Raw genomic sequence first — 12,472 nt, 5'->3', positions numbered from 1 at the left:
GACCTATTAAGAGTTCACGTTACAACCGTTCGCCGTTGCTCAATGTTTAAATCTCAGTGCCTTGTTCGTGACCAGTGTCCCCTAGTGATCTTTTTTTTTTTTTACTCAGTATTAATAGCCCTACTATTGCCGTTTTCGCTTGAATTTTTGTATTTCTCTACTGATTGCTTTGACAATGCAACATTAAAAGTTACTAACAGCGACTTCACACAGAAGCTCTGGCTTGGGGCCCCCCACCGCCCTTGGGCCCCTGGGCATGTGCCCGGTGTGCCCGTGCGGTAATCCACCCTTGCCTGTAAACAATGCAACGTGTCCGAACTCCTGTACCCGTCTGTCTGTGAGAGTCACAGGCCCAGTAAGAGCCAAAATAAGATTGGGGGAACTATGAAGACTGGGACCCAAAGGTATGACCTTAACAGATGTAATGTGAGGAATAACGAAGTGACCACATCTAAGGGCAAAAAATGTACCTCAATAGACATAATGAAAAGCTACATGTGTGAAGCACATTAAGTTACACCAATCACAGGAGCACTAACAACAGTCTTTTTATTCACCAAAACAATTAAAAAATAACTACAAAAAATAGATTGTAAACTATTAACATAAAAGATAAATCAATAAAGAGTAGAACAAACAAAGTCTCAACGGGGGGGGGGGGGGGGGGAACACACTGACGCCTTCCTCAGTGAGGTGGACGCCACTCTCGCTTCACGCTCTGTCGCCCGACATCGCCGTCACCGCCGCCATTATGCTGCATCATCAGACTACATTGGCGTTGTGTGGCGCAGGCGTCACGGGGAGGGGGACGGGGAGGGGGAGAGGTGTTTGACTCAAAAGAGGCAAACACCTTCAGGTTTCTCCTGTCCATCATCTCCACACAGAACAGTTCATAGTCAGTATGTAATCTGAATGAGAATTGGAATGGTTTCCACGTTTCTTCCTCATCCCCGCCGTCATGGGATTTGCGCTGTGTTGATGCTGCCATCTGCTCCCAACCTTCCATCCCAATGACCTCTGGGAGAGAAACGCTGTCCTTGAAGGACTGTAACTGGCACCATGCTGCTGCCTGAATTGTGTCCTTCAGGACAACATAATCTTCCTTGAAGAAGAAAGAAAAATTATTTGTGTCTGTACTTGACACCCTACTCTCCCAAAACCACAAAATGGTATGCAAACAAAGGCTACTACTACTGATGAGTTTTCAGTGATAAAAAACACTATTCAACTAGTCATCAGACTATTTCATCTGGCTATACATACAACCTCCAGCATTACACACATATCACATACCAGGTTCCCAGGTTCCAGTTCCTGGTCTTCAGTTTTGTCTGGAAATAAAACAGATTGTTGTCTGTAATGTTGAGTAGGCCAATACAATGGAATAATAAAAGTAGGCCCAAGTATGCAATAGATCAGCCATGGAGTAGGCTATAACTTGTATATTGATGGAGATATGTGTACAACTTAATTTGGAAGTAGAAGCCTAATAGAATCAATCATATCTCACAAATACTCTGAATATGTGTAGGCCTACATGGATTCACCTGGATTAACAGTCTATACATGACCTGATCCTTCAGAGCTGGATGCTGTTGGAGCAACTCTAGCCCTTTTTGTGCAGAGATCTTTATCCTGAAATGTATTAGTGGTGGGAGGGTGGTAAGACTATAGTCTTTCACAATTGCTCTAAGACAACATCACACATTACAGTATATGACACGTACCTGTAGCTTTTTTTCCTCCCGTCTTCTCTTCCTGCTTCCTGAAAGCTCCTCTGCAGACCTTGGTGAGTAAACGGCATACATTACATACATACAAATATATAATAACAATAATAATATAAATAATAATAATAATAATAAAAAATTAAGAAAATGTACCTCTGTATTTAACCGAGGCATGGCATTTAATGTGATGGTCGATATCACATTTTGACCCTTTGTATCTGCAGAAGGGGCAGTGATGTAGACCGCTGCTGTCCAGCTGTATTTCAGGGCTCTCGCCATCCACAATTACACGACGTGTCTCTAAAAGTCAAAGAAAACCACTATAAACATAAAAGCAGTTTTCTACAAAAAAACATTGCAGCGTTTCGGTTTTCAATTTTTCGGCTGCTTTGTATAAGATGGCTTGTGCATATACACAATGTAATTAGACTAAAATAATATTGATATTCGATTTCTGTGGACTCTTATGAACATTTCAAGACCCAACATGAAGTATCAACTCATTGCTAAGGATATCCACAACGACGATAAAGTAAGAATGCACCAAGGGTGGGGGAGGGCGAGGGGGGCTATTTTGACCTAAGACACTAAGATATATTGGATCGATATTCACTAAACATATTTATTCCACCGAATGGTTGACATTGGATGACATTCCTGAGATTCTAAGCTTTCAAACGGTGTATGACATGACTATATCACTCAACCTTAAATTGACCTAGCATGTTGGGGGAACATGCTGGGTGTAACTAAAACTTAAAAGACGATTAAGTAGTTAACAAGACATAATACATAATTGCATGAATATTACTAAATATATTAAGCATTTTGACAGTCTCACTTACTTGCATGTTTTAGGCATCACTCGCTCGGGCGGGCACTCTAATTTCAGGTAATTTCAGGTACATTTCAGCTAATTTCAGGTCAGAAACGGGATCAGAAATGCTGTTTGACCAGTCCTCAATGTGAACGGAGTGGCCGCCCCCTCCATGTGGAACTGCGGTCAAGTGAGCCGCCATTCGTTCATCCGCGGTTATGCGCCTTTACTCTAAACAGCCTTTGGGTGGTATCTCGCAACGTTTTCAAAATAAAACCCTTCACCTACGTGTGTAGATATATAGAACACTAGCTGGCGGCGTCTAGAATGTCCGCACTTGCGGACATCTTGCAGCTGCTCACCCATAACATTGTGTTGGTAGTGGTACATGTACTTTATAAATAACCATAACTTGCTACATTTTCAACCGTTTTACCAACGGTTGGGTTTCTTACAAACCTTATTAACGTGGTTATAATAATGTACCAATTTTAGAACATTTCAATTTTTTGAGAATCTAACATAATTATTAATCAGTATCAAGTATGCAGTGCCGTAACTACATCTCTGACGTTTATAACAAAACAAACCGTTTGAAAATGTAGCAAGGTGGTTAAGGTTATTTAAAAAGTAGGCTACATGTAGGCCTACCACTACCAAGTCAACACAGTGTTATGGGTGAGCAGCTGACTGTGGCAAGTTGGCCGCCAGTGCGGCTTCGACTCCATTGGCCAGCAGAATATGCATGTGTACGTTTTTCAAATGACATTTTCTCAAAATCTATACAGTAAAATCGAATGGTTCCTTGTGGTCAAGTAGTCAGTACAACAGTTAGTATGTCATATCAGTCAGTGCCTGAACTTATGTGAAATTCGGTCTATAGCCCACTTCAAAGTGCTGACATAATGCAATTTGCAAAGGCGAGAATATGCATGTGTACGTTTTTCAAATGACATTTTCTCTAAATCTATACAGTAAAATCTAATGGTTCCTTGTGTACAAGTAGTCGGTACAACAGTTAGTATGGTCATATCAGTCAGTGCCTGAACTTATGTGAAATTCGGTCTTTAGCCCACTTCAAAGTGCTGACATAATGCAATTTTGCATTATGGTGACCGATTAAATGTGATGGGAAAAATAAAACGACTTGTCCGACTTGAGGGCCGCGTTATGAAACGATGCGTCAGATAAACGGTCGCACACACACGACAGAGCCTATAAACTCAACAAATGAATCCTATTCATCAGCCCGTTCCCTAGTAAATCATTTCATTTTTTTCGTTAAGTGACCGTAACATACCTTTGTTTTCCGTTCGTTCCTTGCAGAAACAACACAGACAGAATAAGCTTATTAATAAGACGGAAATCGTCGAGCGATGTCTTTTGTTCGGAAGCGTTTTTCAATATGTGTGCAACAGTAGACATGCAAACGTTAAAGATTCTTAGAAAACAATTCCAACGACATGCAGCTCATTGTGACGTCATAAGAGAGATGACCTCTCCACCGTGGCCGTGTGTGTGTGTTCCTGTCCTGTGTTTGTGCGTGCGTGTGTTACGGACAGTGCTGTTAGCCTAGCAGAGGCGAGATGTTTGCATGTCATGAATATTCATAATAAGAGCCAAAGTCTATCTATCAATGTAAGCACCAACAGAGGATCACGGGCATCAGGGCTCCGTTTCCCGATAACGATGCTCGTACGATCATTCTCACGATGGATCTTGCAAGCCATCGTAAATTTCTTTGGAGCGCTTCGAACGCGCGTTCACTGCACTCATGACGTTCGTAGGATTGTAACCGTCTACTGACACGGTGCTGAAATGGGCTCCGTAGGAGGGGCGACGCAGGAATGATGCAGGAAAATGGGGTTAAAAAGCGTTAAAATATCTCCCCATCAAGGCCATCAACAGAATAGCCTACGAAAAGATTAGACTGCAATAATATGAATGCTAAAGATATTAAAACACAATTGATTAGGTCTAGGCTGACATATGCTACATTAGTCCTTATCCTGAACGCACTACTACATTTTTTCAAGGCATTTTCCCCCCTGAAATAATTACAAAAATAGCTTGTGTGACAACTACATTTATCTTAATGTGCAGCAAAGAGCCGACTATCTAGATTCCGCATAAGGTTTCATTGATTGGCGCACAATTTAGAATCTATGATGTAAAACAAAAAATGCAACATTCCATTAATTCAGTAGCATTCAAACTCAGATTCCGGGCATTGAAACCCGGCTATTGCTGACCCGATTAGGAGAGCTTGGTCTAGATCCTGCCCATATTGTTGGGCAGGATGATGTATAGGCCTTTTTACACTGCCAAGCCGGACACCCGCATGCAAGAATGAGCTCACGTCTGAGTAAAGGCTACAAACAAAATTAACTATTTACCATTGCAAAAACTTCAACTTATTGTTAATTTTGCTGAGCACTTGTTTTTTATCCCGACAAAAGCCTCATAAGGAAAGTTCCTCTGCGTCTCTCGTAGATCGTAGGCCTACCATCTTTCAAGGTATTTTTTTAATGTGACTACATAACCTTCTCTCACATGATCAGCAGCTCGCGGATTTCACTTACTCGCGGATTTCGGATTTCACTTTTCCGGGTAGGCTATATTAGGTTATTAACTTATCCTGGAAATGATAATAGTATATTAAACAAATCCCAGCACCACACCAAAAGGAGGCAGCAAATCAGAGCTAAACATATCTATCTGCTAATTTCCACATGGTAAGAGAGCAACACAAAACGGGTTTATAATATTTGGACGTTTTATTTTCTTTAAATCAAGCAGGTTACATTTCATTCGTTTTTACACAATCTGATATTTGGAGGCATTTGCAAATATGCTCATAAATTACATGATTTGTAATCCCAAAGAATGAGGTGGTTAATGATCAATATTGGGATCAACAGTGATCACCCTACTAATGTAGGCATTACGTATGCAGGCAGAAAAAGAAAAGTTCCCATTAAGGTCTCATGTGAAACACCACAGGTCTGAAATACTCAGGAACACATGAAAATGGCCCAAAAATTAATTTCACTCTCCAACCTTTTGCTAAAGAGACGTTGACAGGCCCACAGAGAGCCTGGAGCTCACGGGACAACATTCACACACATTCTGCTTCATGAAGAGGTCAGATTATCGTCAGACCATAGACATTACATGTAAGGACACTGAACATTTGGCCGGATTACACATAGAAAGGTTCAAATATCCTCCAAAGCACTTCAAGCCCTCAAAGAATGAAACTCAAAACGCAGATGAGGTAAAAGAAGAAACTTCTAAATTAAAGTGGAGCGACCCAGGGACAAGTCTGGTTTGGGTTAAAGATTATGGATGGTTAACTTTGTGTAACATGTTTGGACAAGCAAGTTTAGGTTTTAGGCAAGCGACTTCAGGTATTAGGCAAGCGACTTCAGGTATTAAGCGAGTTTAGCCAAGCGAGTACAGGCAAGCGAGTCAAGCTAAGCGAGTTTAGGTTTTATGCAAGCGAGTTTAGGTTTTATGCAAGCGAGTACAGGCAAGCGAGTCAAGCTAAGCGAGTTTAGGTTTTATGCAAGCGAGTTCAGGTATTAGGCAAGCGAGTTTAGGCAAGCGAGTTTAGGCAAGCGAGTTTAGGCAAGCGAGTTTAGGCAAGCGAGTTTAGGCAAGCGAGTTTAGGCAAGCGAGTTCAGGCAAGCGAGTTCAGGTATTAGGCAGGCGACGCGAGTTTAGCCAAGCAAGTTCAGGTTTTATGCAAGCGAGTTTAGGTTTTATGCAAGCGAGTTTAGACAAGCGAGTTTAGGCAAGCAAGTTTAGGTAAGAGAGTCAAGTTACTTTAGGCCTCACTTTATTTGCGGTTAAATTGCGCCATTTGGTTTAGAAAGAAGGTTAAGATCCAGGCTCAGGTTTGCTTCCAGCCTCGTCCCTCTAGTCGCTCCCTATAAAGAGGGTTGCCAGCTACCGTGTTAAAATACAACAGCTGGGATTACAGAAAAAAATGACAAAGATTGATTCAAACATTCTTCCCCCAAAATGTGGTGCAACATAAAATGGAGAAAATAATTACTTTCTCTCCATTGAAACCCAGTCATATCTTACGATCTCACAAGGTCCCGCCGCAAGGGGCGGACTTACGAGCTCTATAGAGTGTGCACTGTGTGTTGATGTTGGGTGTGGATTAATGTGCTGGTGTAGCCATCCAGGGATCCTCAGGGTTTATGGGAGTAGGACACACTGGTGTAGTTCAGTACTGTGAAGTAAATTGATGCAAAAAGTAGAATCAGTGTCAAGGGCAATCAAATGTCTATAAATGCAGGAACAGCCCCATCTGGTCTCAATCAGCATTTGATTTCATTGACTTAAATTAGCGAAAAAACAAGCATTTATTTACCGCAACAGTCCTAGTGCTGGAGAACCAGGTTTCAAAAAAATTCAATACGAGCCTCCAGGTGCATTGGAGTTACTGCATTTAATTAACTTTAATTTAATTAAGAGCACACTAGTCAGTGGAGATGTTCACAGAAAAGACTTGTCTTCAGACCTTTATAAAGATCAGGAGGGATTATATAATTGCCGTTTGACGCGTTAGGTCTGTTCAAGGAGGAAGTAAATATTTACCAGCGTTGGGTCTCTGCACCATGACACCCAGCTGCCGCACATCTGGTCTCCCTTTAAGTCGCCTGAGGGAGAGGTCAATTTAATTGAACCTAAGGGGAATGGGTCACAAGAAAAGGTAAGGATAAATCAAAGCTAAACATAGAAAGGATGAAAACAAGCATTGTCCAACATGGGGTTCGGCGATATTTTGATGTAAAAACATTTAGGTGTACGATCCAACCATCAAAAACAGGCTCTTCTTATCATGTTTCCAATGTACCCCGAGTTGCTACGCCCTCATCAGCCACCAGGTGGCAGACTTGATTTTGTCAGTAGAAGGAGCAAAATAGCCATCCAGCTTGATTACAGCAATAGTAGAGGAGCGAGTCAAAATAATGCGTTTGAGCACCTTCAGCCATTGGCTCTTGTTCAAGGACATCCCGCTGATTGGCTGAAGTCAGATCTTATTCTCTAGAAAGTTTGTTACAGAAGAAGCCCCTAGTATCAAAGCAACATACCCGCCAAACAAAACTAACCTTGTTGAATAAATGAAAATGGTGAATGGTGAATCAATATGGTGAATCCAGTATCTTACCGGTTCCACATGGAGACTCTAGTCGGCTGCGCTGCAGGCCTTAGGTCTGTCCTCTGCTCCGGGACGAGGTCTTGAGTATAAAGAACCAGTCAGTCATCAAGCTGCTTGGTCTCTTCAAAGAGGTGGAGGTTTGACCGCCTGCACCATGAGGACGCTGTGGATACGGTATGGGACCATTTATCAGCGGATCTGAACTGCAGAACTTTAATCAGCTGTAGATTTATGTACCTTCTCCGGAAAGATGAGTGGTCGTCAGCCCCTGAGCAGTGATCTTCATCCCCAGTGACTCCTTCAATCCTGCTGGAGCAAACACTCAGTTACCATTTGGAGATGACCCAGCTACCCTAGTGTACTCACTACTAAGTGATACAACCCAGTTCAGTGTTTCCCCCAGACAATGTCTTAGTCAAGGTGGGGGGGGGGGGTCTTCGTGAGGGTTTCAGTTCCCAATAATACATACAACCGCCTTTTCAATTGCATTCAAAATGCTTTATGGCACGACTATTGTTTTGAACAGTATACAGTATTACCGACAAATTATTTATCTATATTTTTTGTACTTGAGGAAAGTATGTTTTCTTTCCCTATGAGTTTTGCACTTTGTTATTGCATAATTATTTTTTATATATAATTTTTCTACATTGGTAGTCAAGGCGGGGCCCTACTGTTAAGACGGCCTTAACCCTACAGTGCTGGGGGAAACACTGCAGTTACTCGAGTTAAACATTAGAGTTTAGTCCCCACATGGCGATACCACAGTTCATGGCTGCCCTCTGTGATTTTCTCGTTGATCAGATTGACCTGGAGAAAGAGCTTACCTTCCATGGATGAGGAGCTGGTTGGTCTAATCACGACCCTCCTTCGGACCTCCACCGCCGGACCCCCCAGCCGTCCACCGCCGGGACCGTCTCCTCCAGGACCTCCACCGGGCCAACCGCCTGGACCTCCGCAACGTCGCCTCATTTCTTCTGAAATGTGACACACGTTCTATTTGCACCCCGGACATTCCTCCCCGTTCATGATGCACTGGAGAAGAGTTTAGCTTTACTGGATGAGGAGCCGCCGCCGCCGCCGGGCCCCTCCAGGACGCCGCCGCCGGGCCCCTCCAGGACGCCGCCGCCGGGCCCCTCCAGGGCGCCGCCGCCGCCGGGCCCCTCCAGGGCGCCGCCGCCGCCGGGCCCTCCAGGGCGCCGCCGCCGCCGAGCCCTCCAGGACGCCGCCGCCGCCGCCGCCGGGCCCTCCAGGACGCCGCCGCCGCCGCCGCCGCCGGGCCCTCCAGGACGCCGCCGCCGCCGCCGCCGCCGGGCCCTCCAGGACGCCGCCGCCGCCGCCGGGCCCTCCAGGACGCCGCCGCCGCCGCCGGGCCCTCCAGGACGACCGCCGCCGCCGCCGGGCCCTCCAGGACGACCGCCGCCAGGTGGTCTCCAGGTTGGTCCCAACCACCGCCTCCAGGCCCTCCAGGTTGGTCCCAACCACCGCCTCCAGGCCCTCCAGGTTGGTCCCAACCGCCGCCTCCAGGCCCTTCGACTCCAGGACCTCCAGGTTGGCCTCCACCTCCAGGCCCGCCATTGCCTCCAGGACCTCGGCCGTCTCCAGGCCTTCCAGGTTGGCCGCCTCCAGGCCCTTCTGAAATGTGAGACACAAGTTCCAGTTGCACACTGGAACATTTCTCCCCTTTCATCATGGATGCACTGAAGATGAGTTTAACTTTACTGGATGAGGAGCCGCCACCTGGCCCTCCATGCCGCCCCTTCCAGGTTGGACGCCTCCAGGACCTCCAGGCCACCGCCGCCTCCAGGCTGGCCTCTGCCTCCAGGACCTCCGCCTCAGTCCTTCTGAAAGGCGAATGACGCGTTCCATTTGCACACTGCACATTTCTCCCCGTACATGATGCAGATAATCAACTCCTCCTCTGCTTTAGCTCCCACAGATCTCACTGATGCCCTACTGTGCAGTCTTGAGTGAGATATTATTTAACCCAACAGCCAGCCACACACACCTAGCCTACATCCTGGAGCTGGTCCTAGTGGCTGAGAATGCATCTGACATTTTTCAGAACACCTCAGAGTTGCTGTGGCTGCATGTCAAAGTTTTAATTCTAAACAATTCACCAAGCCTAGAAAAAATGTGCAGCTGTGCAGTTCCGTGTCTCACCGTTCTGCATCCGTTGGGCTGCACGGCTCCCGGCCTTCCCTCCATCTGCAGCGAGCGCCTCCAGACGACCGCCACGGACCTCACGGCGAGCACCTCCAGACGACCGCCACGGACCTCACGGCGAGCACCTCCAGACGACCGCCACGGACCTCCAGACGAGCACCTCCAGACGACCGCCTCCATCACCTCTACTGAAACAAGACAAAATCCATTTAAACACTGGAGATTTTTTTCTCCTCGCTCACTCAGATGTCAGTAGCTTATCTTCTCCCATTCTGTGCGTTCTTGAGAAGTATCATTTCCTATAAACTCCCAAACCCAGCCACACATCTAATCTTCATAAGGACACTAGTCCTAGTGGCTGAGAACGCTTGGCTAACAAGCCAATCACAACCAATGACTGAATTCCAGTTTTATTCTGAACCGTTTGACCACGCTAAGGAGGAGTTTATAGGATGTGCAGTTCCACGGCTCACCCGTCTGTTCCTGTAGGACTGAACGGCTCCTGGCCAACATCCACCTGCAGCTCCCAGCTCCAGACCCGCTCTGTTGAAGCCTCTGGGTGTACAATCCGCTCCTGAACAAAAACAACTGTTCATAAATCATTTGGTACTCTGCAATCCTTGGAAATATTATGAAGCATGAACTTGAATAGAAAATGTTCAAATCCTGTATAATGATTAATTGTTGTACAAATGTGTGTATAGTTCTATTGATTACTTTTTTACTTCTATAAAACATTTAATGAATAGTGGGAAACTACACAAGAAAAGTAAATGAATGCGGTTTTAACGCGGTTATATTAGTAAAGCAAGTCTTACCCAAAAAGTCAATAAATGGTGACCACATTTTATCATTATTATTATTAACTATTTAGTGCTTCACTAAATTCCTATAGCAAGTGGAAACGTTACTCTCCTTCATTGGTGATGTTCATGTTCCTCGATATCTTCCAATGGACTCGTTGTGAAATCCTTCTGGATCCTCTGCGTTGAAGTGCGTTGTTCAATTTCCAAGGGGCGTGTCTAAAGGGCGCGATCTAAAATGGGTTGATGCTATGCTATTGGATAGGCCTCGACTAATCATAGCATTGGAACGGGTGATTCAGAAATACATATTCCTCAAAATCTTTTAGTAGTCGTTCGTTCTTTTAGTGAGCATATACAGTCTTTAGTTCACAAACTTCCATCTTTGTTGTTGAAACACCTCTACATGTTGCCTATATCCAACCTCACATTAGATAGCCTAAAGGGTTGCTATTGGTCGGTCTATTTCGTACCGGGTAGAAAACGTTATATAACGGAGGGGCGCCTGACCGCATATTTGAAGAGCAAATTATATACGAGGTCCGTCTAGTTCCGAAGCTATTGGTGAAATACGCAAAACGAATATTGAAATGTTAAATTTGGCATTTAATTTGCATCTACATTTTGCCAGTGAAGGAGTTTAGGTTTGCCAATCCGAGGTCTAACAGGCAGTAAACATGTTCATTAAAATACAAATGCAAAGTCCACAGAACATACGCGAATAAAAACCACATTGCACCACCAGCGGTCAACAGCAGCAGCAGCAAGTGTATTGAAAGTAGAAAAGTAGTAAAGAGCAGAATAGAATTGGGAGAGTGGTGTGCAAGTCAGACACCGCATCTAACCCAGGACCACCTTGCAGACCACAAGCAGCAAACCTTCTACCAGACCAACCAAACACACATCAACAGGCCCCCAGTCAGTAGGGTCAGTGAGACAGGTTTCCACAGAAGGGCTCAGTGGGGTTATGGGATTTTTCGGACATGTAGAGTCGGACATGTTTCAAGTTATCCGTGGATTCCTGAGGGCAGTGAAGTATCTGCAGAAGGTGACGTCCAGGTCCAGCGGTCTGCCGCATTGACCACGAGATCTTTAACCGAGTGGGACCGCCTCGGTTTGTAGTAGGCCTAGAACAGTTTGTGTTCAACAGCGTGGAGGTCCTCGTTTCCATCAGAGTTGCTGCAGTTCTTCCATGCTGCTTCCACAGTGAGCAGAGGACACTTCCCAGTGTTGTGGTCGGTGCTGTAGCGGTCCGCAGCGTTAGTTAGTCAGTCGATCCCATAGATAAACCACTCAACACAAACTACCACTTCCATCAGCAAATCCACATTAACCTCCAGCGGTAAAACATGTACAATAGAGGGGCGAGAACAGACGACAGGAGGAGATGGAGAGAGTGTAACAGCAGTGCTCATGAAGGAAGTACCCCGCGTTACTCACTGCGTGGGTCCCGGTGGCGGGGGTCCACGTCGGTGGCCACGATGTCCGGATTGTTCAGCCCACGCAATCCAACGCAAAATAAACGATTAACATCCGTCACGGTGGGGGCGCTTTATGAGGAGAGGCGGGGGAGACGCAGCTGAAATCAATTAAGAACTAGTGACCTCCAGAAGAACGTGATTGGTTGTGAGCGAGAAGCTCGAGACGAGACGGCAAAGGCCTGCGACGTGTTTCTTGTGTACAAACAATACTAGGTGCGCGCGCAGCCAGGGGGCAAAAGCCTGCTTCGGAGTGAACTGATATCAATGTAGATGCCGTATTGCTTGTAAGTTCTCCCTGA

General features: G+C 45.5%; 1 protein-coding gene and 1 long non-coding RNA gene across 5 annotated transcripts; both read right to left on the bottom strand.

Annotated features, from left to right (window-relative positions):
• Nucleotides 1–670: 670 nt before the first annotated feature.
• LOC132474596 (uncharacterized) lies at nucleotides 671–2,021 on the bottom strand. Of its 4 annotated transcripts, none has more exons than XR_009529688.1 (5): nucleotides 1,884–2,021; nucleotides 1,728–1,785; nucleotides 1,548–1,635; nucleotides 1,294–1,331; nucleotides 828–1,102 (listed from the first exon to the last, which is right to left on the bottom strand). XR_009529688.1 is itself a non-coding variant. In XM_060075379.1 (4 exons), exons 1-4 carry the CDS (start codon nucleotides 2,007–2,009, stop codon nucleotides 686–688), a joined length of 639 nt encoding a protein of 212 aa, XP_059931362.1. In that variant the 5' UTR covers nucleotides 2,010–2,015; the 3' UTR covers nucleotides 671–685. The 4 variants fall into 4 exon arrangements, 1 of the variants encoding a protein (XP_059931362.1); XR_009529689.1 differs by having other exon boundaries at nucleotides 1,572–1,635; XM_060075379.1 differs by lacking the exon at nucleotides 1,548–1,635 and having other exon boundaries at nucleotides 671–1,102; nucleotides 1,884–2,015.
• A 3,572-nt stretch (nucleotides 2,022–5,593) lies between these two features.
• Nucleotides 5,594–8,821, bottom strand: LOC132474750 (uncharacterized). The gene is made up of 5 exons (XR_009529719.1): nucleotides 8,551–8,821; nucleotides 7,961–8,029; nucleotides 7,733–7,886; nucleotides 7,159–7,247; nucleotides 5,594–6,790 (listed from the first exon to the last, which is right to left on the bottom strand). It is a non-coding gene; the product is annotated as an uncharacterized LOC132474750 (long non-coding RNA).
• Between the last annotated feature and the right edge of the window lie 3,651 nt (nucleotides 8,822–12,472).

The sequence above is a fragment of the Gadus macrocephalus genome, chromosome 16 (assembly GCF_031168955.1).
Source record: "Gadus macrocephalus chromosome 16, ASM3116895v1".
In the NCBI taxonomy this organism is placed as follows: domain Eukaryota; kingdom Metazoa; phylum Chordata; class Actinopteri; order Gadiformes; family Gadidae; genus Gadus; species Gadus macrocephalus.
The sequence above is the reverse complement of the archived record's forward strand: the minus strand, read 5'-3'. Positions and strand labels throughout refer to the sequence as shown.